At 43.7% G+C, this 26,696-nt stretch overlaps 2 protein-coding genes across 2 annotated transcripts; one reads left to right on the top strand and one right to left on the bottom strand.

Moving 5' to 3' along the window:
• Positions 1-7,641: 7,641 nt before the first annotated feature.
• On the top strand, positions 7,642-10,859 carry LOC131878212 (ras association domain-containing protein 10-like). Its single transcript, XM_059224131.1, has one exon. The coding sequence runs from the start codon at positions 8,950-8,952 to the stop codon at positions 10,636-10,638; it is 1,689 nt and encodes a 562-aa protein (XP_059080114.1). The 5' UTR covers positions 7,642-8,949; the 3' UTR covers positions 10,639-10,859.
• Positions 10,860-19,156: 8,297 nt separating this feature from the next.
• LOC131878061 (uncharacterized) lies at positions 19,157-24,722 on the bottom strand. The gene is made up of 5 exons (XM_059223962.1): positions 22,823-24,722; positions 21,981-22,216; positions 20,986-21,911; positions 20,285-20,886; positions 19,157-20,209 (listed from the first exon to the last, which is right to left on the bottom strand). Exons 2-5 carry the CDS (start codon positions 22,189-22,191, stop codon positions 20,011-20,013), a joined length of 1,938 nt encoding a protein of 645 aa, XP_059079945.1. The 5' UTR covers positions 22,192-22,216; positions 22,823-24,722; the 3' UTR covers positions 19,157-20,010.
• Positions 24,723-26,696: the final 1,974 nt, after the last annotated feature.

The raw sequence follows: 26,696 nt of genomic DNA, 5'->3' as shown, positions 1-26,696 counted from the left end.
CTGAAGTAGACCAACTGCCGGAGTGCTTCGAGATTCGTTGCGGTTTTTCATCTTGTGTCTTTGGTCTTCACACACCCGCCAATAATCCCACTCTCGAGCAAGACAAGCGAGCCATCAAAATGATGAGGTTAGACATGAGCAATTACGATTTTTGAGCCCCACCTTGGCAGCCAATTTGCCCCTGGACCTCAATTGAATCCAAGAAGCTTTTTCTCGAATGGACGTGCCAAAAAAACAAAGCGAGATACATACCCATTCGAGTCCTCTCGGCATTGCCAGTTTTATTCCTCATTCATCACCCCGTTGAATAGCCAGAGAAGTACGTGGAAATTGAGGGTGTCCTGCAAGGATGCCAGAAGTCATTAGCGGAGATTTGAGTGATGATGTCAAATCCTGGCCCAGTCTAGAAAATGACCCATCACCAACTGCAGCAAAGCTTTCCTGACACTCGTCATTAAAGTGTTTGTAATGAGGGAAAGGTAAAAAGACCGGGTTATTTTCTTCTTGCTAATAAGAGGTCTGTGGGCAGTTTACTCTATTACGAATCAACGGAGTGGCTAGCCAAGCGAACTTCTGGTTAAATTCAAAGAGATGTCTAGAGGAACTAAGAGAGGATGTTATTCCGATTTGACAGTCGGTGTTTTAACTTTTGGCTCGGAGAGATGTTAATGTAAAAATGCAAGACTTTCAATAAAACGACACTTCCTCATGTTCATTTAAATTTTTTTTGTCAGGGTATCACCTGTGCTAAAACTCTTCATTAAAACGATGGATTCGAAGGAGTGGAAAAGCATTGGTCGGATCGATATTCAATCAAGCATTTTTACCGAATTCATAATGACACCTCACTTTTTGTACTCGCTCGTCGTTGAACTAAAATATTATCAATAACTCATTTCAAAGACGTAACAAGAAATTACTTGACGCCTCTAGCCCCTCTTCTGAGGGTTATTTTTTGCTTGGAGAATACTCTTCGGGGATTGTGTGAAGACTCTCCTGTGCTCCTATGTAGGTAGGTTGGTTGGGTAGTTGCTTGGTGCAGAAGGTGGTCAAGAAGAATCTTGGCAAGACAAGGATCAAATTTTATGGCCCACTTTAAGAAATTCTTGTAAAATGAGCACCACCTCGTTGGCTTGAATGTGTTGGCGAGTGAGTGAGGTCACAATGCTCTGAGGAGCTTTTTTTCCTCCTTAGATTCGAGGTGTTTCCGAGACTGAACCCGGGGATGTAGTTATGTACTCGTCTTGCAGATGATTCATGGAATGAGCAGTGGGCTCACTTCCAAGGTCTACAATCGACAAGATCTGTGAGAGGCGCTCTTATTTTCTTGTTTCATCTCGTTTTGGACGCAAAGCACAATTTATGAGGATCTTATCAATACTAGCGTTACCATTTCGCAGCGTGATTTCTGATTGATCTTAAAATTGCTCATTGGTTCCTGATGAAACAGCCACCGAGACTTGTTCGTCCCGCTGATTTTCAATACCACTAAAACTGTGCCATTAGCCCCGGAAACGGTTCACGCTGTCGATCTACTTTGGCGGGAACCAATTGCAATTTCGAGCGACCTGCTCCAATGATTGCTTACTACTGATCACACATACGTATCCAACTACACGGAGGTATCTGACTACTTATTTAAAAACTTCAGCCACAATGGCTAAAGAGCTTTCTATCACTGTCTTTGCTCTGATTGTGCTCATTGGGCAAGTTCATTCAGCTTTCAGGAATGCCAAACCAATCCGTTCTTGAGACTTCCCCCCCAAAAAACCGAAGAGTTTCGATTTTTAATAAGCCGACAACTTCTTTGGCAGATTCCGTCAATGAATCCTCGACGTAACCTAGGAGTGCTTTGAAGTATTAAAAACACATACGGGCAACTCGCTCCTTTTAGCCAACTCAGCTCTGGACTTCTTATCGGTTGCCAAATTTTGGGGTCTCTCAGCAGTCAACGATAATTACTGTACCTCACGGCCAAAACCACTATCATGAGTCCACTCCACACAAGCAACTTGAGCCACAGATACTATTGATAATACTTTCTCGAAGTTCCCGATATTTGGTTCGAAAACATTCCAAAAGGCTATCGGAACGAAGTCCGTTATATTTATGACCATAAAGTCCATTACGAAGCCTGGCGATAACCAAACTCGACCGACGACAATGGCTGGACACATTCTCCAATTCCAATTTGAGACACTGGATCAAATTCATGGGTGGTAGTGAGGATAGCAGCCCAAAGCCCGCTCAATGCCCATTATGGCCGAGAGACTTCTCGAACCAGAGGTATGTAGTTATGTTTAGGTGTTAATTTACAGTTACGAATTTCGCATCCAACAGGTTTTGGGGCAGAGCGTTTGTAGTATACATACTACAATGTAGTACCGCTGTTTTTGAGCTCATGGCTTGCGGCTCCCGTTTAATTACCGCATACACTGTGTAGAGTGTACACTAGGTCTTCTGGGCTGAATTTTTAAATTGGCCTTGGTTGGCGTGGTGACGGCAAAATGGCATCAACATCTCAAAGCATGCCTGAGAAGTGGAGTGACCTACAGGCTCTGATGGTTTGTATGTGTTCCCCTTCATTTCAGGTCTCTAGGTTGAATAATTTTTGATCTGTTTTGGGCAGGTCTCGATCGGTCTTCGATCAAAGAGCAGCTCTCTTTTATCCCCCACGCTTGAATTGAAAATTGGACGCGGCTCGACTTCAAAAGAGTGTCAGTGCGATTGCCAAAATATTCCGAGAAACTGGCTTTAAACATCAGAAATGACAATCAACGCGTTTTGCTTGAAGAACTATCAATTCCCGGGTAGTGTTGTGGACTCTGTCTAAGATGAAAATCATTTCAGATTCGCTCGAAAACACATTCAAACGAGCGATCTATTCCCTTCCTAGGCCAACTTTTGATGATATTCTGATGTTCTGACTCAATTTTGAACGAAGCAAACGAAATCAATGAGAACACTCAAAGGGCCGCCTCCGCCTTCTCCGTTTCCCTTACCCTTCAATGAAATCGACATCCTCAGCCCTGAGAGATTATAAATGGATTGGCGTTACGATCAATTTGAAAAATTGACTTGTCAAAAACCAGTTGTTCCGAGGATTTATGCTGAATCCCAAGTGTAATACACGACGACAAGACGGTTTCATGATGGAGAGACCTGAGCGAAATTTCAATCTGAAGATCGATCCGGCCCAATCGCTGCATCAGCTCAGGTGTGCCTGAAGTCAAATTGATCCATCGATTTATGGCCAAGCCAAAAAACTTTTCTCTCTCACTTATTCCCACTCTCGCCGGGTTATTTTCGCAAACCCCGGGCCTTTTAAACACCCGTTCACTTCTATGTAGATTGGGCATTTGACTAATGACCATCTCACAAAGTTGTTGCACGCATCATCATCATCAGCAGCATCTTGCATGCATCGAAGGTTCAACATACCCCGAATAAGCATGGCGACCACAACAAATCGAGACACATTTATGGCCGGCAAACTCAAGAACATTAACAGGGAAGGTTTTGCGTAGGAAAATACTTGTAGGTCATACATACTACGTACATGTCGAAATAGTAGACTCATATGTCCAATTGAATATAGGGCGCTGCGACGCTTGAACATAGTAGGTAGGTCCCCCATACGTGGTCCGTACGTTCGTTCTCGGGCTTGATATCATTAGTTATGATCTGCCCCAACCACGATGGATGATTGCATACTACACATACAATGAGGCAGAAGGAGAAAAATCGAAAAACCACTCGGGAGATCCGAAAAAGCGAAATTGATTTTACACGCAACCAGCGGACGCGAGGCATTGAAATCATCAATCAAGAGGCCCCGAGATGATGATCTCGATGAGCATGATGACGATGGCGATCCTGGGATTTGGGGGGATATGAACGTGCCGCGTACGTACGTATGTGTGTGTATGTGTGTGTGTGTGTGTACTACACATACTATTCAAGTCCTCGAGAAAAAGACCCCCGACACATTCAGCCGTCAACGCTCTCGAGCAGAGCCAGTCCAATTATTCATTCCCTCATTACATAAGAATGTCTCAAAGAGTTGTTATTTTGATTTGGGAGCTTGTTAAGAGCCTTTCCCGCGTCTCCCTCGACTAGTTTGTTCGTGTCTTGCTTGAGCTTGAGCTTGTCGTCGTCGTCGTCACCGTCGTTGGTCGTCAGTTTTGTCTTCGTTACAACACACGTCCAGTCCAGGATGTTGGACTTGGAAGTGAGTGGTATGTGTGTGTCTTAATGACGCCTGAATAGCACCCTGCTGAAGAGACCTTCATCAGTTCCGAACGAATGGTGACCACTGAGCCTCTTCAGTAAATCTCTCAGCCAATTTTATACTTGAATTCCACATACCTGATCATACTGATTCAGTCTGTCCCTTGGTAACGACCCAGTCACTCATTAAAACAGGGAATATGCAATACCGCTCTTCATTATATCCAAAGGTGACGGATAGGTCTCTCGTCTGTTTCCAAGATCATCTCAAGGACCCAAGCCAACAAGACGCATGGAGGAGGGGAGGAAGCTGAAAATGACTCTCAGGATGATATGGATACAGAGATCGAACAAGCCTCCTCCACCTGAGAGCAAGTATGGAGAGCGTTACACCTGAGTAAATGCCTTAGGCCAGCACATGTCCAAGCCCAACCAACGACCAAGAACAAGAGAGCACTGTCTGAACGAAGAAGGAGAAGAACGAACATCCATCGAAGCGTCCCCTTCTCTCTCTCTCCCTTTCTCACTCACTCACTCAGGCTCTCCTTGTTGCATGAGCAACCATAATACAATCGCGAAGGCAACCACGATGAACCAGATGAACATGGGATTGGTCTCAAACTCAAATCAAGGGCCCCGGTTGTTGCCAAACCTTCCATTTTTGCCGATCGGAAGCCAAGTAAAACACATGGTTCACTCCATATTCGGCAGATGAGCTCGTAGCCACAGCTACAAGTGCTACAGGTTCTTTGATGCCTCTTTTGAGGTTCAGGAGGGTTTCGTTCGAGCTCCCTCGGACCAAGCTTTTCAAGGGGGTGGTTGGGTTGTAAATTATTACTGGAGAATTCATGAGTTTTTTCCCCCCTGAAGGCGAGCGAAGCGGGCATCCCGAGCAGAAATATGGCGGACTCCCCATCAGGAAACTGAACCTTTTCTTCTCCCTCTGAATTCTCGAATCTGAGTTCCTCCATGTCAGAGAGCCCCCATGGTGCTTGCTCTAATAAGATTGTAGTCCAGGCTTTATGAGAATCCCAGTCCACTTCTCGAAATCCAGATCCAGAACAACGTCAGTTGTGTGTAAATAGCGTAGGATCCAACGCCATGGACGATCACACCTTCTACAGATCCTTCATTGAGCGTTGGACACGATCTGCACCGCACGAACTTATTCCAAATGTCTTGAAGAAAGGTGCTGCACTCAACCGTATCTTATAGAAACAATGCTCTGAGTTTGGGGCCCTTCCCTGATCTAGATCATCAATAGGCTCCTAGCAGCCCTTGGAGACCTTTTGTCACTTGAACCAATCCAAGATTGGACTATACTAAATGCATCCAGATTAAAGACGGAGAGGTGAACTAGTACACGTACTGTACGTACGTGTGTGTTCATCTTTACTTCAAGCCAGAGTTCTTTACAGACAGATTCTTCTATGACTTGTTCATCTTCTTCTCTCAATTGCTAAATGTAGGATCTGATAGCTTTTAATCTGAATTCTGACAGACGACTCCATCGTCCATCGACCAACAACGTCGAGATCGGACAGAGCTCTAAAATCAAACAGCAGTCAGCCAACATGGTTGGATAAAGAGGGCCTGGCATGATTAAGTTGTGCGATTAGCGGGACAACATTGTAACGAGCCAAGAACTTGTTATCATTATGAGTAGGTTTGTGCCCGTATTCCCTTTCATAAGGGAACCTCAAGGGGCAACACTGGAGCCAAAGATTCAAATGTGTGATTATGACAAAGCTAAAAACACGTGTAATCAACACTGTGCACATCAGATCGTAAGAGCCTCCTCTTTCTAGCAACGTGAATGGCGTATCATGTGGGGCCTATGGGGGAGATAGAAGAGCTGTTTTGTCGCTTCCAGGCGAGAAAGAATCTTTCTCTGTGCTATTAGGAACGGCAAATAGAGCGAGGAACTGCCCAAGAGGGCCCTAAGTTTTTGTATCTCCGTTTCCTTCACATTGAGACGAGTAGAGTGAGAACGTGTCTCATTTGCATTTTGACTTTCTTACATTCGTTGCCTCTCGTTCAGATCATCACCCTTGTCTTGTCTGATTATGAAGATATTATGAAGTATACTGTATGTGGGATCTGTGGCATTTTTCGAAAGACATGATTGACCTGGATGCGGTCGGGATTGCGGACCCAATGAAAAAGACGACTTGGAGCGAAAGTTTATAATCGGATTGAAGGAGGGGAGAGACGGAAATCTCGAGGTGAATTGGATTAGGAAGGATCAGACACATTTGGGGTGAAAAATGGTTCTTCATTAGGATGGGAGGAATGGTAAGTAGGTTAAGCTAGAGAGAGATGCCCCCTCCTCAGGTGTGTTCATAAATTGCAGCCATCCTTTTGAAATTTGATTCGAACAATGTAGTGTTGAATGAAGAAAAACCGCTGAATCGTTGCGGAGGCATCTTCGTGGCTTCTCTCTGGCTGTTATCTGGCCTGAGGGGCGCTCTCTGAGTAATTGATTCAATAGTTTCGAGCTCCTTTGATAGGAATTGATCAGAAAAATGAGCAAAAGCAAATCCACGGGATGACGATCGTCGATTGGGTTGTGACGTCAAGGAGAAGAACTACTACTACTACTACTTCGAGAAGTACGCATACTTTGAAAAGCCGGTTGCTGACTCTTCGTTTGGTCTGTACCGGGATCTTAAGATTGATTATTTTCATTTGAGGAGGTCTCGGGACTCTTCTATCATCTTGGAAGTTGGAACTAATTCTCAATCATATTTGAAGAGATATAGGAGGGACCATGGCATCTCGTTTAATTCCAATGTAATGGTATCACCACAATCTCGCTTGGACTACGCCAGACCTTTAAATCGTCGAGGATCACACGATACTAATAATCCCTTGGCAAAGCAGCCATCTACCCAGCCAGTGAGTGAGTCAGTCAGTCAGTCAGTCAGTCAGTCAGTGAGTCAGTCAGCTATCAATCCAAGCAATGGTCAGCCGGTCTGTTCGTCAATCCCTCTCATTTTAGACGCTTATTGGGATCCTCTGTGAAACCTGTAGTCCAACCCATGCATACGTACATACATACATACACTCTCACACACGCTCAACCATGGACTGCTCTGGCCCTGGATCAAGTGCGTTGTCCTTTCGTGCCCGAAGAATATGATGTTCCATCAGATTGCGTTCAACGGGCTCACGGTCCAAGAGCTCGAGTCCGCCAATGATGAGGGTTTTTTTCCTACTTCGAGAGCTCGAGTCGGAATAACTTGGTTTGCTTGGAAGCTCGAATGAACATAGCGATGCCAAAGAAGTCCACGAGGGTTGGCGTCGTCGCCATGGGCAATCCGCTTCACGCTCCTCACTTGTCTGAGGAGCACGTCGAGGAGAAGAAGAAGAAGAAGGAGGAGGAGGAGGAGGAGGAGGTCGGTGTTTGAGAGCGAAGACTCTTTGCCTAGAGCGGCAACAAGTTGAGCGTGTGCATTCAAAGCGGCAAGACGTGAGAGAATAGTTCTCATGGAAAACAATTGTGTGTGGAAATAAAGTGTTGAGTGCCTCCTGGCCATCCATGGACTTGTGGTTGTTGTCGTGGAACTGCTCCTCTTGCATGATTCGTTAGCGGTGGACTTCCCCTCCCTTTTCGTTCGAAGCCACCGGAAGAAGTTATGTGAGAAGGAAACTGGACAATAATTCACTACAACAGGCCAGACCGTTCCTCCGCAGACTTGCAAGACTTGTGTTTTGTTGACAACTTATTGTTGTGCACTCTGTCTAAGATCCAAGGTGAATAATTATACTAGGCGATCAACCGTCCAGTGGCCAGTCACAATTGGCTGATCGCTTCCTCTCTCTCGGCGAACAAGAAAAGTTCAACTGTGAAAATGTTTGCTCTCCTCATTGTAAAAAGTCAACACAGATCAGTGGAGTTCTCGTGCTAATACTCAGATGACTCAGCCGGATTTCATTTTTTGTGAACAAGGCTGAACCGTTGTTTGTGACTCAGTTCCTTGACAAGACGACTGAGAACACAAGAAGAAGAAGGAGAAAAAATCTCTTAAAGAGGTCGTTTCGAATTCTTCCCATTCCCTCTCTCCGACCTCTAGAAAGCTAGAGTCCCTGTAGTGTTTCAAAGAGGTTGTTCGCTTCGCGATTGAAAGGGAGACGAATCCCCTCTTCGATTTGGAGTGTTCATCTTTCGTGGTCGGTTTCACCGCACATTCCACTTGGATGTTGAATCTTCATCTATCTATCTTGGAAGTCTCCGGCAATAAAGTGAAGTACTTAGGCTCAATCTGAATGTAGATGTGAGTGAGTGTACGGACAGCTCTTTGGATCGAACAACGTTCGTCCGTCCGTCCGTCCGTACGTACGTACGTACGTATGTAGGTACGTATGTACGTAGCGACCGACCGAGCGACGTTATGTACGTCTGTATGTTCGAACATGCGTGTATGAGATGGAAAGAGGTCGCGACCTCTCAAATCTGATTTTGACGCATCACTCAGAGCTGGAAAGCGAACGAATCCCCGCTTAGGCGAAGAACAAGTCTCATTTGCCGCCTGCAGTAATATCGTATCTCATTCAAGAGCTTGAAACTTTCAGCCAAAACATGAACAGCCAAGCTTGAGTTCCGTTCATTCAAAGATTATTCGCATGTTTCCCGACCAAGGAAGACTTCAGATTTCCCAGGATGATTACCGTGGTGCCTCTCTGACAAACCACAAGAGCGAATGACATGAGGAGAAAATGGCACTGAATTTGTCACAACAGATCTACCAAAAACTTCCTTCATCAGCCAGGGGGGAGTCGGGGAGTGACTTCGAGATCCCGATCTACATTCGGAGTCAGGAATCCCCGAAATGGGTTTCCGGAATCGACAGATCCACCACTTGTCACGACATCTTGGAGTCCGTTCTTCGCTCCAAAATTGGAACCGAAGCGGACTTGAACCAATTCACTTTGGTGGAACATTGGCGAGGAGTGGAGAGACCATTGAGTCGCAACTCGAAGATTCTCAAGCTGTGGTTGGCTTGGGGCGATGAGCAGAATCACGTGAAGTTCGTAGTAAAAAAGACTCGGGTGAAAGATCATCAAGACCAGGAAAACTTGACCAGCAAAAAATCTGCTCGAACGAGGAATAAGGTCCGGAGAAGAAACTCCAACTCAAGTGTGGGGAGCAAAGCCAGTGATACCATGCATCCCAAGGTCCTCTCGAAACAGCGAGGGAGCTCCAAAAGCTCTCCCGATATTCAGGAGATGATGAAAGTGATCCTGAACCAGGGCCAAGTCATCTACCAAGAACTGCAACGGAGAGGCTATCAACCTAATCCTAACTTGTCAGAAAGTGTTTCCGCTTTGAATCGAAGTCAATCTGAGCTGAACTTGTCTCAGGAAAGCAGGAAGAGTGGATCTGCCTCAAAAACTAAACCCTCAAAGAGTACATCTATCAAAGGGGATAACACTCAGACTGAAACTCGACTTGATGATGATTTGGGCTATGGAGACGACATGAGTCCTCCAAATACCACAGACATCATCGAGGAGCTCATCAGGTTACATTCACTCAATGAAGAATTGCAAACAGTGGAGACTAAGCTTCACATTTTGAGTGCCAATTTAAATCAGTTTATGGCGCCAAATTTGACGGACCCGACGAAAACGACGACGAAGTCCAGTGCTCCCATGAAAGAGGATCATCATCATCTTAGCAATAATAATGACCCACGAGGGAACTTGGCCGAATGCACTTTGCAACAAGAGTTAGATTCTGTGAAAAGATACAATCAGAGTGCCATGGAAGACATTTCGCGGAATAAAGAGCTTATCTCGGCCATGGAGCTCGAATTCAAGAACAAGAAAGATTCCATCAAGCAACTCGAATACGATTTCAACCTCATCGAGAAGGAAGGCAAAAAGTTGGGTCGGGAGTACGAAAAGGTTTTGAGCATCGAAATCCCCGATGCTGACAGGGAGAGCGATGCAGATAGGGGCGAGGACTCTGCCCTGGAGGACTCCACCCAAGTCATTTACTCCGAGCTCAAGGAGCTCAAGCTGGAGTGCCAAAGATTCACGTCCACCTCATCCTCGGACCCGGACCACGATCCATCCAAGCTCCTCACATCACCTGTCCTCACTCCAGCCTCGGCCAGTGAATCAGGGGTGGATTTGAGTCACGAGGGGAGCACTTCCGGCTCAGAAAGCTCGGGACCGAGACCGTCGCCCTTGAGTCACTCGGAGTCTGAACCATTGGACTCCAAACTGTTGGTTCACGATTTTTGCTCCACAGAGTCCCGTTCGTCCCGAATCAAATCCTCCAGAACTGAGACCAGGCATGGAATCTTGGATGATGGAGAGGATACCAATTCTGACACCGGCCTGAGCTCCCTTCACTCGAGCAGTGACGAAGGAGCCTATGAATTTGGCACCTTGGTGTGAATGTCTGGTTAGAAATTCCTCTCTTGTGCCCGTCTCTTTTCAACGGTTATTGTGCAATGCTTTACTCTTGGTTTTCAAGTCCGGCTGTGATCCAAACGTTCTACTACTACTACTACTACTACTACTACTACAACCCTATCCAACAGATATCGTAACTGAACCGTCCCACGTAACGTTCATCCTATCAAATAAATGTTGTTTAATGAAGCTGGTATCCACATTTATGGTACTTCATGAACGGCTCTGAGATTAAAATGCAGATCCATCTTGTCGAATTGTTCACACCCCGTGAATTTGAGAGATATCGTATATCATCAATTTAAACACATGCCACATTTACTTGCCAACAGCAAGGTTAGCTAGGCATTACTAGTTTGCCCAGGATTGGCTCAAGTGGGCAAACCCCACGAAAATAGCCTCTAAATAAGGAGAGGAGGGAAGGAAAAATCTTGTTTCACGCTCTCCATGTAGCATCTTTCAATATCTTCTTGGTCAGTCGATCCCAATCTTCCCGCCTCGAGGAAGGACAACAGAAAATGCAAATCCTCTCCGCACGCCAGGTATTCTACTCTCGCAATCTGTTCTTGGTCATCGATCAAGGATCCGCGACAACGACATGAATGGCGAACACCTTGGAAAATGAATCACCTTCTTCTCTCTCGTCTTTCCGTCCCTGATGAGTGTAGGTTGTTTGGTTGGTTGATTTCAGTTTTGGTAAGGTGGATGGTGGATGGTCGAACCACGCATTTACATGAAGAAGATCACCAAGGATGCGGATTCCGTCGCCACCCGACAAGAATGTGCGTACGAAACATCGTGGGGCCACGTTCGAGAACTGTTTTGCTCCTTATCCATATTCATAACGCTTGTTCACCATTCGTCAACACTTCGAGGAGTCGAACAAGTCTGCCAAATGAACCAAAGTGACTCTGGCATACAGAGTTCTTAAAGTAATGATGGGCTAGCTGGTTTAGGGTTACAAGACCCTTGAAGATTGTTTTCGATCAATATATTCTTATCGAAAATCGGTGCAGGCTCCTTATGTGGACTTCATCAGTAAGGATTGGCCGTTCCTTTTAGCATTTGGCTCTTTTCGCTTATTGTTTCGAGATTGTGCAACATGTTTTGGTTTTGGTTTTACAACACAATGAAGGAAATGATTAGGAGAATCAGTGCCAAAATTACTTCTATTCCTTCAGGGAAGTGAACAAGAGGCGGAATGATCAAAGGTGATTCGAGTGCCATTTTGCGACTCCAAATGGAATGATGAGAACAAGGAAGATGACTGGGTGGAAGAATCTGCTTGATCATCTTGTCAACGCCATGATGTTCCCATGAGAAATCTCTGTTCCGCGGAAAACGAGGGGAAATTGTTGGCTTTTTAACTTCTTACACAAAATCGTGAAGTAAAACTTCTTACTGCAAAAACAATGGGGAATCAGCAATCACTGTGGGATGTATGTCTGTCCCCAGCAGATAGTTTTTAGCCATTATAAAAGCTTTACAAATTCGTAAATTAAGAGAGCGAAGAGCAAGAATGCACCAATAGACTTCCTACCCCTCACAAAATATGTTTTACACTCTGCACTTCAGAGCGCTATTTGTGTGGTGGCCTCTACCAAATAAAGGGCCGATTGGGCCGATTCCCCTGTCTTTTAGCTAATCCTACCAAAATACTATGCATGATTAGTGATCCAGGACACATAACGCCTGTTAAAGAAATGACCTTCAAGGCATGTTACGAGTAGTATATTTAGCAATCTACCGTGCCTCTTCCCCATTTGGTTTGAGCTGTCTGACGTTGCAAAAAGGGCTCCCATGGGCCATTTTGAGGACTTCTTCCTTACCTTTTCTACATCAGTCTTTCCAAAGTGGCGGCAAATCCTACTTCTTCTTAGGTTTACATTTCTTTTCAAGTAACTTAAACGGGATTGTCACAAACGCCAGTTATGAAATCAATTCAATCAATTTGAAGCCTCAAGATAGGCAGACGAGAAGGATTGAGCCGGGACCAAGAGCACAAAAGTCGATCTGATCACCCCGATGAAAAGGTATCGATTGCTCAGTGTAAAAGCGACTCTTTTTCAAGACTGAGTATAACTGTCTTCAGTTCAAACAAAATTCGTTTTGTTAAGTATTTCAGGAATGCACCAATGGTTTCGTAACTTTGAGGTCGGAGAGTCCACTATCACGTACGATTAGACACTAAATAACTTGAGGATTGTTTGGCTTCAAACTTTACTTCTAATCAGTTTATTTGATCACGACTCTTCATTTGTGTAATTGACCATGTACTCTGATAGTTTCAAGCTTTTCTTTCAACTAGGTCAATCACTTAACCAATATCAATTGAGACACAACCTTCTCATGATATCCATTAACTCTGTTTATTCCCTCGGAAATATATTGCAATGTCTTTGTATTTGTTTTTTTCCAATGATCAAATCTCCAAAAATTTAATGGTCACTAGTTACTCGCTGAAGTTGGAATCTGATTTGAGCCAAATTTGTCGTAAAAAAACGGCTTGGAAAATGATTGGGAACATTAGATTAATGTTTAAATTTGGATTCAGTCGACTCGTAGATTGCGGTTCCGTGTGTGGAAGATGAGCCATGCTTCAATATGTATTTTTCACAAAATCATTCAAGCTCCGTTTGGTGCATCTCCTTTCGCATTTCCATCACACCTGTTATTGAGCCTTCTTGTCGTGCTTTCCCATTCAAGTATTTACTATATGGCTATCAAAAGCAAACATTCTGTTTATAAACCATCCTATTATTTCAGACAGCGATTGACCAAATCGGTTGAACTTGACAACATTTAAGGAAATGTTCACCTTAGTCTATAATATAAGTTTGTGACACTTTATCATATACCTATACCCTGAGTGGTTTTTAAATGCTCAAGAAACAACATCCTAGTCATCAATGTTTTCATGCGCCGTTTGTCTGTTTATACATCACAAGAAATAAAAGGACAGTTAGTAACTAAAACTCAAACGATACAGTCCACTAAGGTAGAGGGATTCAATTCCCCACCAATGTTGGTGTAGCCACCAGAGCAAATAACGTTCTGGACTTGGTCTTTTCCAATGACCCTGATCTGATCCAGGATGTCCATGTGACACCTAGTAATCTGTCAGGTCATCGTGCTCTTGAGATAGGGTCGACGATTACTCAAAAGCCGGCGTGCTCTAGAGTAAGCCCGGTCAAGAAAGTCGGTCTGGCTAAATTCAAGTTCAAAGATGAACATTGGCCGTTAATTATAGAAAGATTAGAAGAACTTGACCTGATTTCAATTCTGAAACAGGAATCGTCCATAGATGCAGCCATTGATAAATTTGTTTCAGTTTTTAAAAGTTTGCTCCAATCTAGTAATACCTGAATGTGTTCCGAAAGGTGGGACACAGACAAAAATTCTAAAATGTAGGAAGACTTTGTTCAGAAAGAGTTGAAAACTAGCAAAAAGGCAGAAGAGCACTTCGAATCCAGTAATTGTGGGTATTCTCCAAAAACAAGGTTGGACGGAATTCAGGGTAAGATTAAAGCCTCCATCGAATATGACCAGTTACAAACTGAGAGTAAGGTGGTTCAGAAGGTCAGGTCGCGAGGGCTTTTTTCTCTTATGCAAACTCTAAGAGAAAAATGAAACACCCTGTTGGGCCTTTTGAGGTTGATGGGGAAGCCATTAGCAATGTAGAGACTATGGCTAACATGCTTGGAGATCAGTGTGGTTGGATATATGGCACGTATATAGCATATAGCATATATAGCATCACGATGCTAACTCTATACAAGTCGATTGTTCAGCCACATCTTGAATATGCTTCACCCATTTGGGCTCCAATGAGTTCAGCAGGTTTGCAAAAGCTCGAGCAGGTCCAAAGATGTTTTACTAGGAACATCAGAGGAATGAGAGAGCTCTCATATTGGGAGAGGCTAAAAAAGTTGGGACTATACAGTGTTCAGAGAAGGTACGAAAGGTATCAGATACTTTACGTTTTCAAAATAAGCTCATTCATGAGCTTTGTCCCAACCCAGGATTTAGGGTCAATTCTAGTCACCGTAGAAGCTTAATGTGCGTTTTACAAAAAGTCTGGAATGCTTTGGGCACTTTCGATTTTCGGTTATTTTGAGGACTTCCTTACAGCTACGGGGAATGGAATCCCTAAGTTCCGAACAGAAATAGTATTTATTTTACCTGATTTTATTTTCACATCATACCTGATTCTCTAACGAATTGAAAGTTGGTAGATCTGGCAAGCCCTTGAATATAGGGTTGGTCAGGCATTTTGATCTAAAACTTGTCAAAGTCAGACTTAAATCTTGCTACTGGATCAACACCTATATGTTCACTATGAATATTTGAGGGCAGTAAGTTGAACAAAAGAAAGAAGAGAGTTGGACTTCATTGTTTTTACTAGCCCAGATTCCCAGAGTTTAAGCTGAAAATGTTGAATAAACGACTGAAAATCATATTTAAAGCAAGTGATATAATCTATAAGTCTTCTGTAGTCACGTAAAAAAACTCATAATTGAAGACAATATGCCGTCATATAGGGCATTCTTATGATGTGTTATATCTTACATCTGTTTTTCAAATATTTTTGATATCCTCAATCTAAGAATTAGTTAGTGAGAGCAAAAACTTTCTTCTTTTAGTACCTTTGACAATACTTTTCTCGTTAACAGCCACCTGAAGGCGATAAATTCTTGAACAAAACTAATCAGTTATGCGGATATAAAGTACAATTATTTACTTAATGAATGAAAGATAAATTATACTTTGTATTTAGGTTTTAATATCCGCGGTAGACTCCAATAAATGGCAGAGATTAACAAAGTGTGATAAGTTCATTCAATTTTCGGATTTGGATATAATTTCTCAAAAAAAACCAGTTTAATTTGCCCTTTATTGCATTTCAGGGTTGAAAGTGAGATGTTTTTTTCTCCTTTAAAAAGTCTGTTAAGAACTATATGTCTGCAAACAGCAAGTAAACCATGGCACATATAAACAGTAATTCAATAATCAAAAGTAAGACACCTCAATCTAGCACGGTTAGAATTTTTATGACATTTAAGAAATGGTTGCCATGAACGATTTTTATAAAATATTAGTTTTTCGAAATACTTGGATCCATAATCAACGAGATTACGACGTCCTTAACCTTCTGATTTGTTTAAGAATCAAAATTCATTTGTTGTGAAACAAATGTTGTGAAACATTTCGTGCAATTTGTGAAAAAATCATCACTTACTTCTACTACTGCTATACTACAAATGCAACTCAGATAAACGTCAATTACAAAAAAGAAGCCGTGTTTTAAAATATAAGTTGCGTGAGTTCTATCCGCTCAAATATTTTCCGTTCAACTAGAAATACTATAACCTCGAAATCGCCAATGCAGCATGATCAGTAGATCAAACGCCGAGAGGATACCAAACCTCCTAATATTTGTCCTTTCCAAGTCAGATCTGATTGGGCTCTTTGATAAAACAGATGACAAGATGAAATTCAGTAAAACCCACTTGCACATTGTCTAAGCTCAATACCAAATCATACGAAACATGCTACATGCAGCGGCTTTCCTAAAAAGTTCAAAGGACGTTGTACGTACCACATTATATATGATCGACACATATTTTAACTCTACAAAATCGAATGATTTTTGAGCTCCTTACTCTGGATTCATTGATACCAACCTCATTGAAGCAATTTCTATGAGCAACCATCGCAATCACCTTCTATCGACCTTTATTTGTATAAACCAGTAGATTTAGCGTTTGCTTCGCTCCTCCCTTGGTATAAGGATATGAATCGGCAAACGCTGATACCCTTCTCGACATTCAATTTCTGCACGAAATGGTTTATTGCACTGATGTGATTGCACACATAAATACAAAGATCGTTGAAATATAACCCTTTTATTTTGAAGTCAAAGAAAACTTAACAACCAAAAAGACAGTACCAGCATTGAGAACTTATATGGCGATTACAATCAGTAAGTTTACTTTAAGATTGATTGTGCTTTGGTGCTTTTCCACATGGGCGTAGCGCAATTTAACTTGTTAAGATTCTAGTGGGCCTTGAAAATTTCAATTCTTTTGAAAGTAAAAATGGTGGTCAAAAAGCCCTATAAGTTTCAAGAGAAATACCCAAAAACATTTTGACACTTTTCTAGCTTGTAAGATCATAAGGAACAGCTTTGGTCCTATTACTTTATGGAATTCTAGCCCACACGAAAAAGAATTGGCACACCTAAAAACACTATTAGAAATAAAGCCTTAAAAATTAAATCTAATGAAAATTAAGAGCATGCTTGGTAGCTCTTAATTAGAAATTATGATATGATTTGCGTATTAAAGCATTACTTAGTTGTATGGGATTTAATGGTCAAATTTTCATCGTTTTTAGCTCCAAAGTGATTTGACTGTGCGTACTATCTTACCTCAAATCTAATCCCCAAAGAGTTGATCAGGATTTTCAATATCTTTGCAATAATATTGTATGATTTAAAGAATTTGTTTTTCCTTGGAGTATGTCAAAATAGTTTTATGCTGTATAACCTTACTCAAAACACTACAAGGAATTCAAATATTTGAAAAAATTATTTTAGAACCCTCGAAAGTACAGACAGAAATACTCAAACGCATCTAGGCATTATAAGCTCGCAAAATCAATTGCCAAATGCCAAAATCATGTAAAATATGTATTATAAAAACTTATATTTGATAAGCCCATTCAACGAGGATTGGGAACAAACTGCTAAGTCAATACTTATCCAAAAATTGAGATATGATCTTACAAACGGTTATTGGGGATTTAATGGTCTGATTATCATCGTTTTTAGCTCGAAATTGCCCTGGTCACAGTGACTCTCTGGTTAAATAAAATATTTTGCGGTTTTTTGGCTATTTTTGTCACACCAACAAAGGCTATAGAGCGATGGTGTGAATTAGAGCTGATATCGACAAGATTGTAAATCGTGCATAATCCATTTGTTGATGAAATACGTTGATGATGAACGTAAAAAAAGTTTTATCGCTTTTGAGATCATTTGTTTTAAAGTTCACTTATGGTTGTGACAATATGAGAAATAATAGGTGCTCCTGTGACGTAAAGACAATGGAGTGCTCCAAATTCGAATACATGATCAAATTTCCGTTTAGTAACATCATGAAAGTTTGATGCCGAAACCAAAATTTTGGCATTAATTTCAGCTGGAAGAGTTTTGGAATGACGTATCCCCCGGAATTGCGTATTAATTTCTATCTCATTCTATTTGCTATGCCTGTACGGTGCATGTATTCGTGTGATATTCATGCATATCGTCTTCAGCTAAGGCTATTAAATTTTGTAGTAAAAACATAGAATCATTGTTTATTGAAAGAGCGAATGTTGAGCAAGCAAATTGTGGAGGGGTCAATCCTTTCAAATTGAGCAATCGTTACGGAAAATGTGGGATTTTGCATTAAACCAGGGTGAACTATAAGCTATTCTGAAACTCAAAACTCAATTTTTCGGCTAGATCTCATTATTTTGATTTTTCTCATCACATTTCATGTCTGTTTTATTCGCAACTTCTTGAAAGGCCTAAAAATAGAGCTACTTATTGAAAAAAATAGTTGTTTATGCAATTACAGTAGATTCAATTCTGTTGTTGTATTTTTCCCAAAACACTTCCAACTATATTGATTATGTTTTGCTTTATGTTTATGCTCAAAGACTTGCATGCGCGTTAAATGATTCTTATTTCTCAACTTGAAAATCTCGTTATGTCTGACGTGTCAACAGTTTTGGTTGAACAAATTAAGCAACAAGCAAACTTTTCATCGTGAAGTGAGCTCGTCAAAATCAAACCATTAGCACTTGTTTCGGTTCAGAAATGCTTAGGGAACACTTGACACTGGCAGATTGTTCAAGCTGCTACAAAGTACATATGGCTTTTCATTCCAAATACCACCGGGGCGGGGATATAGGTGTGGGTGTTCCATTTAAATTTTCTTTTTTTACTTCTTTCATTCTAAAACAATTTCATCTTTTTCTATAGGGCTTGTCAAGTGAACGCGTTCATGAGCAGCTGACGTCATTCCATGGAGTAAAATCAAAGACATGTCTCGACTACTTGCCCTGTTGGTGCTTGCTTCGTGTCATTAAAATATACATAACCAATAACTTAACCTTTCAGAAGTTTTGGTGCACGTTCATTACGATTCAAAGAGCAACCTGCCAGAGACAAAACATGATGATATGTGCGTTCATTTGATAAAAAGATGATAATTACTAAGAGTCTCAGGATTATGTTTATTGATGACACACATTTGTCGAATTTAGCGTATTCCACATTCCAAAAATATTATGATTGAAATCGTTTTCTAGATCCGAATTTATTGTGAGTCCGTGTTTTTCAAAATGGTTGGTAACATGGGGTTGATGGTAATTCAAAGTCCAACTTTCATGTTGCTTGTTTGCCCTAGGGATCAGTTCAACAAAAGAAAGTTTCGCAATGTGACTAGGATTATCTTGGACAATTTTTATTGTTTCATAATTTGTTGTCGAGTACAAAATGGGTTTTCGAACATTGTTACACCTTCAAATACTTTGATTCTGCTATTTCATGTTTCTAAATTCATTAGGGAGCTTTTGAAGGATGGTTAGACCTAGGTTCTGAGATCAGTTTGAAACAAATTCACTATGGCAAAGAATCAAGAAGGCTCTCGCATTGTTCGACAAGGGAGGGAGGGTGGGCTTAAAGACACTCTACAGACAATCGATGCTGGAATATGCAATTGTGTTTTAAGTCAAATTGCACATTTTGGTCCAACATATTGTTCCATCCAGAGAGCACCTAACAGACATTTCTAGTACTGGATATTCACAACAAGCAACACATTTAAAGGCAGTGCTGAAAATTACACTTGGCAGTGATGACGTGGAGAATCTTGATAGAGGTATTTCTAACTTGGGCATGTAGAGAATACATGAAACAGAATGATTGGTTTGGCAAATTATACTCCGCTCCACACCTCCATGGAGGCGTTTTGAAGAGGTCCTTGATTGTGATGGAAATTCTTGCACGCGTTTCCAAGGAAAGTCTTTCACTCAGACGATGGTGGGTTGGTCCTCGTTCGAGTGGAGCAAAAACTAATCGACCAAGGTTGTATAATTCATCACACTCTTGAAGATGGGTTTGGAACCCTCAATGGATTGCATATATATGTACACACACATCGGGAGTAGGCAGCAACGGCCTATGAACACTTTTTTACACTGTGGCCGTTTTGGAATTCACAGATTTGGGTCACCCTGCGGCACCTGGTTAATACAGGAGAGAGGCGGCGGCAATGGGACCATAAGGAAGAAGTCGGGATGTCAGGAGAGGGAGCTTGAACTTTGCTGAGGAAATCGTCGTTTCCTCCGATTCAAGTGGGAATCATCGGGTGCACAATTGGATTCCCCTTTTAAATGCACTTGGGAAGACACAAATGCTTTGGCAGATTGGGGCAGAGCAGACAGTTTCACTGTTTTGTAAGGTTGCAGAGATTTCAAGTTGGTCCATTCATCTGGCAAGCTGCAAGAGAAGGCAAATAAATTGTCAGTCAGGCAAGTGCTTTGTTAGTATGGGGCGTAAACTGATTGGCCTTACATGTCATGGGGGGTCCATCTCTGAAGCACTTGGGTCTCTCCAGTGGATGGATCTATTTTTCTGGCCAAGGTCTCGCCTTTCAGGGTGATCTCATTCGAGCTTAGTGATATGTTCAGATCATTTTCACAGACAGAGTGGACCCGTGCCAGTTGTTCTTGCATTTTGGCCATCATTCCCAGGTCAAAGAGGTCGAAAATCCTGGCCGAGTAAATAGTCTTGCGATACTTTAGTTTTCGACCGGCTTTCCTCATGGATTTGACAATAGAGTTCAAGGGTGTGGACGATCCGGAAGTCGAGTCCATGCTCTTCCGAGCAGAACCATGGAAACCCGAACTCGTTCCGGGTTGCGATTGGCTGGCGTTGGCGGTTGTGCTCTTGAAGTGGCCATTGACATGTCTCTCCAAAAGACTCTGGGTACTAAACCGTTTTTTGCATCCATCCACAATACATTGAAATGGTTTATTGCCACCATGGGACAAGATGTGCTTTTCGAGCCAAGTCCTTGAACTGGAGCCTTTGCCATGGACCTTGCAACCCACCCAGAGGCACTTGTATTGAAATTCATCCTCGCCCTCGATGTTCTGGCTGTCGGCATGTACATTCTGGGAAGAGGGTAAGTACTCAATTATAATAGGTTCTTTCGTTCAACATGAATCTGTGGTTACAGAGCTGAGGTGCTCAAGAGCAAGCCATGTTCTTACCTTTAAGTGGTCGATAAGCTTTCCGGTGGATTCGAGAGCCTCTTCACAGGCCTTCCACTTGCAGAGGGTAGTGTCTAAAGATGGCCTTGTCAATGGAAACCTGATGACAGAACTCGGCACTTCAAAGCAAGTCTGATCATTTCGATTGGTTTTGCGGCCCTCTGACTCCAAAGGATGAGAGAGATGGGACAAGAGTTTGTCAGACGACTTGAGATCATCCCGTGACACTTGTGAATTGAATATAGGCTGGTCTTTTAATTCGGAATGGATTACGGCGTGGGAAAATTGGTCAGCTTTCTTCGCATCTTTGAGTTGCTTAAGCTGAGATATCAGGTAGAGATCATTCTTATTCTGGTGATGTTCTGGATCGAGCTTGGTGGGTAGGGACTGTGGTGGTGCTATGGTTGACAGCGGCAGCTGTGACGAGATTTCAGTCTTGAGATTCAGGATTCGATCAAGCTTCTCTTTCCTTAGGGCTGTAAAATGCTTCGTTTCTGACAGATAGGATGTGATCTTCCCCTTTGAAGAGCTATTATCCTCTTCCAGTTTAATCTTTTTGGCAATGACTGCACTTGACGAAGAGGATTGTGATGAACACTCTGAATGCCGGCGCTTGAGAAGTTTGACACAGTCATCCTGGGACATTCCACTTGGCACATCATGGTCCAGCGCCTCGAGATTTGGAATCTTCTCTAGAGCCACGCGTACTTGTTGGAGCATCAGTCGGGGATCCAAAGGATCAGCTTCATCAAACGTGCATCGGCGCTTCACGGCTTGTGGCCGCTTTTGGAAGTTGGAAATGGAAGAGCACTCGGTTTTAATCGAGGCAACTGCTGGAACTAAAGGTTCCTTGAGATCTTCCGAAAACCCGAGATCGGCGTCATCCCGAGACGCTTGACTCTCTGAGGACCACTCCTCAATGGAACCTGAAATGGGAACAAGTAGATCATAAGACTCAAGCGTGCCCCCTCTTCTTAAATCAAATGGGTGCTTACCGATCCCAGAGTCATGCTCATCTCGTGGACTAGGAGTGCTCCGCTGGTAATCGGATGTTTCACTGGAACTCCCTGTAGGACTGGGAAGTGCCAGAGCAGTTGTTCCTGGGCCAACTACATTCAATGAGTTCTTCCTCTGATAGCACCTGGTGGATGACCCACCAGCCAGTGAGGACATCTTGATTGAAGGTGGCAGGAATGATGAGGACATTGGGGAGGACAGAGACGCTCCTCGCCTTGAAAAAGGAACAGTCTTTGTTAGCACAGCTTTTACACAGAGAGTATCGATTGAGAACAGAGAGTCACCTGTGACTTCTAGTGAGCACCATGTTGATCAGACCTAAACTATCCTGTGCTACATATGATCGTACTATCGGTCAGGATGCATCTCTTAATGCAACTGCATCTCGTTTTTTTGCTTGCAGGCCTCATACGTCCCTAATTGTCTTCCTGGTGGTTGAACGCAACAAAGGCACTTGGCTTGACTTCATGCCAGCTCACTACAACCAAGATTGCATCTTGAGAAGGCCTTGAAAGAATAAGTGGAATGCAACAGCCTCCTATGCAACCCTGTCACTATTAACTGGAGTGCAGTTGCATGTGAAGCCAACCGACCAAAAACTATCCGCACTCGTCTTCTTACGATTGTACAGGACCGTTCAACACAAATGTTCATTTCGAAACTCGAAGCCGAATGGTGCTTGAGATGCGCGATGCAGGAGTCTACGCTATAGTATTTGAACATGTGCCGAGTTCAAAAGTGGCCTAAACGATGCCTCTACGGGTATAGTAAGTGTTTTTAATGCTCGTTCCACTTTTTCTTTCACACAAATTGTTCTTACCTACTAGTGACTCGGAAGGTCGCTGAACAAAGAGAAGCAAAGCGTTCTCGTTGTTGCCACTTCTGATTCGATTCTCAGTCGTGCATCCACATTTCTTCGATATTTTCCTCAATTTTTATGCTAACTTGGAAATGAGAAAGCCGAGCTACACAAACTGCATTCACCATGAGACCCCATGAACACATTGATTGCGCTCATCTCCCATGTAAACGGGCTCAAAATCCTCTCATTTGACAGGGTCACTCACTCACTCACTCACTCACTCAGCTCTTGCACTCGTTCAATTGTCCGGCACTACTCACTCACTAACTCATTCATAACCATTTTGAGGCACTTGTGTGTTCAAAACTATATGTACAACGAGAAGCTCTCTCAAGCAATGAATTGCGTTGGATTGGTTGGGATCTTGTTTTGGGTTCCGTTTCTCTCCAGCATTTCACCAAAGCACCATCACATTCGAGTTTTGCTCGTTCTAATGAGCTTGAAGAAGCACCGAGTCCCGTCTCCGCAAGTTCCTACGTTCACTTTACACTGCATGGATGGATAGATGGATAGATGGATGTATGGATAGATAGATGGTGGATGGATGGATGGAAGCAGAGAAGAGAAGCGAGTTATGGTTGGGAGTTGAAGTCGTGGTGGACGTGGGGTGGTAGTAATCACCACGAAAGGCTGTCCAGGAAATTGGCCATGGTTTCAAGGGGTACAAACAAGTCGGTCAACTTCCGTTACCGTGTTCCTCATTCTCAATATTATTATCTTCATCACCACCACCACCATGAGCATTGGGCACACTCGGAACTCTGATTGAATCCCCAACAGCGTTGGTGGGATGTGCCCCAAGTCGAAGGAGTTCTCCTTGCTCCCCGTCTTGTTCCTCGGAGGAGACAACTTTTTAGATGATCAACTCTTCGTCTCCTGCTTGTTCTCTTCTCGTTTGGCCTAACTCAGGGTCTCAGTATTCGTCTTTCCATTTGGAGGGCCAACTCCTGATGGACTAGTATAACTGAGCTGACTGGCTGGCCTCCTGGCTGACTGGCTGCTTCTCCTGGATTCTCTCGACGAGTTTTTACTATTCGGGGCCCGCCGTTTCACTCGGATAGTCGCCGTTTTTGTCGTCGGTCGGAGGAGAAGTCGCCAATGAGCTTCCCCCTTGGCCCTTTGTTCCTTTCCTTCTCTGGTCTTTCGGGCTCGAATTTGGATGGACGCCTTCTCTCTCTCTCTCTCTCTCTCTCTCTCTCTCTCTCTCTCTCTCTGTCTCCCTCTCTTTCGAGTCTTTATTCCTTCCCCTTGGAAAAAATGCAGCCGGTCCCCTTCGATTGTCGCCGGTGCTGCTCCCTTAGTTCTACCACCACCAGCACCACCACAATCATCAACCTTCCCGAGCTCGGACCGTTCAATGTTGATCCCCACTTCGTTCTCCTCGGTGACTGAGTCCAAGTACTGCTGTTCGGCACTTCCACCACACACTAGTTCGTGAAGTATATACTTACTACGCCCCGCTGGAACCCAGGGAACTTCGTCGTGATGGTGGTGGTGGTGGTGCTACTGATGGAGGAGAACTTTTACTGCTTCTGCCTCTATGGCTCCAGTCTACTTGCGATGGAATGAAGCGTGCGCGGGTGGCCGGGAATGTGGCCATGGCTGAGGGCTCGGATCGCTGGGATCGCTCGGATGCTGGATCGATGGAAGAGGAAGCTTGGAAGTTGGTCCAAGGCGGGTGAGAGGAAAAGAACGAGCTGCAGACCATCCATCCATCCATCCATCGGCAAACCCACCCTGATGGGGAAAATTGAGTTGGGCTAGAAGCGCCCGCCGCCCTTGCTTCCTTCTTTCCCCGTTACTTGTAGCCCCAGAAGATAGATGCACCACCGAGTGGTCCCTCCTGCATCACGACGTGTTCGTGGGACTCATGCTCATTTGGGGCGAGTTCGTTCACTTGATACTACACACACACACACACCCCACACACACGAGGGACGGACTCAAGCACGCATGCTCGTGGAAAGAAGCAAAACAAGAGGAAGCTTCCTCTCGCACGGCGTGTTGGGGACCGGCGACGCAAGAACTGAACAAGGAAAGAAAAAAGTACCGAGAAGGATTTGTCGTCGACTTTGCGGCGATCATACACGGATCGGAGGAAGGGTCTATTCTGACTTTCCTGAAGCTGCCGAGGTCTTTCCTCCCTCCCGTCTATCTACGTACGTAGTATGTATCTCGGGGACTGGGGCAAAGGAAGAAGCCGAGGGAGAACGTGGAGAGGAAGAATAACAACAACTAACAGGAGACGCTAAGATTCCTCCTCGGACGGCCGGACCAACCACTCGTCTGTGTGCGAAACCACCTCGTGTGGGATGAGTGGAGGGTGGGTTGTGGTGGTGCCACGGTGGTGGTAGACCAAGTACTATCCATACATCTATCTGTCCATCCATCTCTGGAGTACTGCCCAAGTAAATCTTTTCTCCTTGGACATTTGCTCCTTAGGCAGCGCACCCATCTTGGGTTTTCGTCATGAAATGGGCCGCCGCCAACGTGTCTCGGACATGTGGGCACACCATGGATGTGGTCGGCTTCGTCGACACAGTGGGGAGAGATCGAGGGAATGGGTGAGCGTCAGCTATCATCTTGACTCCCCATCTTTCGGGTAGTGAGTGAAGAAGGGCTAAGAGAGAGGTCGTCCGTTCCTTTGGCCATGACCAACAACTTGGTCATCTGAGTACTTTTCCAGCGACTCGAGACCAGTACTCCTTCCCTCTGGTCCTTTACCTACGACCAACGGTGGTACCTTCCACCCGAAGAGGGGTGAGGAATTAACCATTTTCGGCTGGCCTGATTCACCCCACACCATGTACTCGTATGTAGAACCATACCAATCATGGTGGCGGGAAAGACCCACGACACGCCAGGGTAATAGAAGTAACAGAGAAAGAGAGACATATCTAGACCGAATGAACTCGTCCAAGCCAAACAAGACACCCCCTCCCTCCCTCCCTCCCTCCCTCAATGAGGTGGAATCTGGAATACTCACGTCGTAGTATCAGCCAGCCAAATATGGTGGGTTCAAACGCAAAACCCATGCCAGGTTCCATTGTAGGCCAAGGAATACTGGAGATGCAACCCCTGAAACTTCTCTCGGATCGAAATCTGTCTCAGAAGAGAATTTTACCTGACTCGGGCCCTTCGTTCAATGCAAACTCTGACCAGGAGCGGGCTCGAGATTGCATCAAATTGTATTAAATCACCTTCTCAAGACAGGCACTATGCCCTCACTGAGTTCATGCGTGTCCTTTAAATGAGGCTAAAGTAGATCGTAGAAGCATGTTGAAGATGAAGCCCCCCCCCCCCCCACCATCCCCATTTTGCACTGACGCACACACACGCATACATACGTACCCACGATCGTTCGATGAAAAATGATGTTTTGACTTCCATTTGCCACTTTTGACTCGGCCATTTCAATGGGACTTGAGCAGCTGCTTCCGTTCTCAAGTGTATTTGTATCTGCAGTGTACAAAACTGCCACTGCATTCGCGATCTGTCATCGCGACATCTCATCGATATGGACAACCCGAGCCCAGAACCGGAATTGTCTTGGTTCGAGCTCTTTGTCAATGAATGCGTGGAGGACTGCGATGACGAAATCGAGCGTGAATGATTGGATGCTCACTACATGTGTTCCAGTTGCCAAGCTTAGATAGATCTAATCTCATGAAATTATCCCCACTAAGGCAGAAAAAAGAGAAGCGAGGCGACATCATGTAAGGAGGCTTTGAAAGGGTCAAAAGGAGTTCTTTTTTGCTTTGTTTTATCCGCTCTCCTTCCCGAGCAACGCCAAACTCTTTCAGAGGGTGAAGGAGGACAGCATTAACTATTT

Source organism: Tigriopus californicus, chromosome 3 (genome assembly GCF_007210705.1).
Source record: "Tigriopus californicus strain San Diego chromosome 3, Tcal_SD_v2.1, whole genome shotgun sequence".
Classification (NCBI taxonomy): domain Eukaryota; kingdom Metazoa; phylum Arthropoda; class Copepoda; order Harpacticoida; family Harpacticidae; genus Tigriopus; species Tigriopus californicus.
Note: the sequence above shows the minus strand (reverse complement) of the source record. Positions and strands in the feature narration are given on the sequence as shown.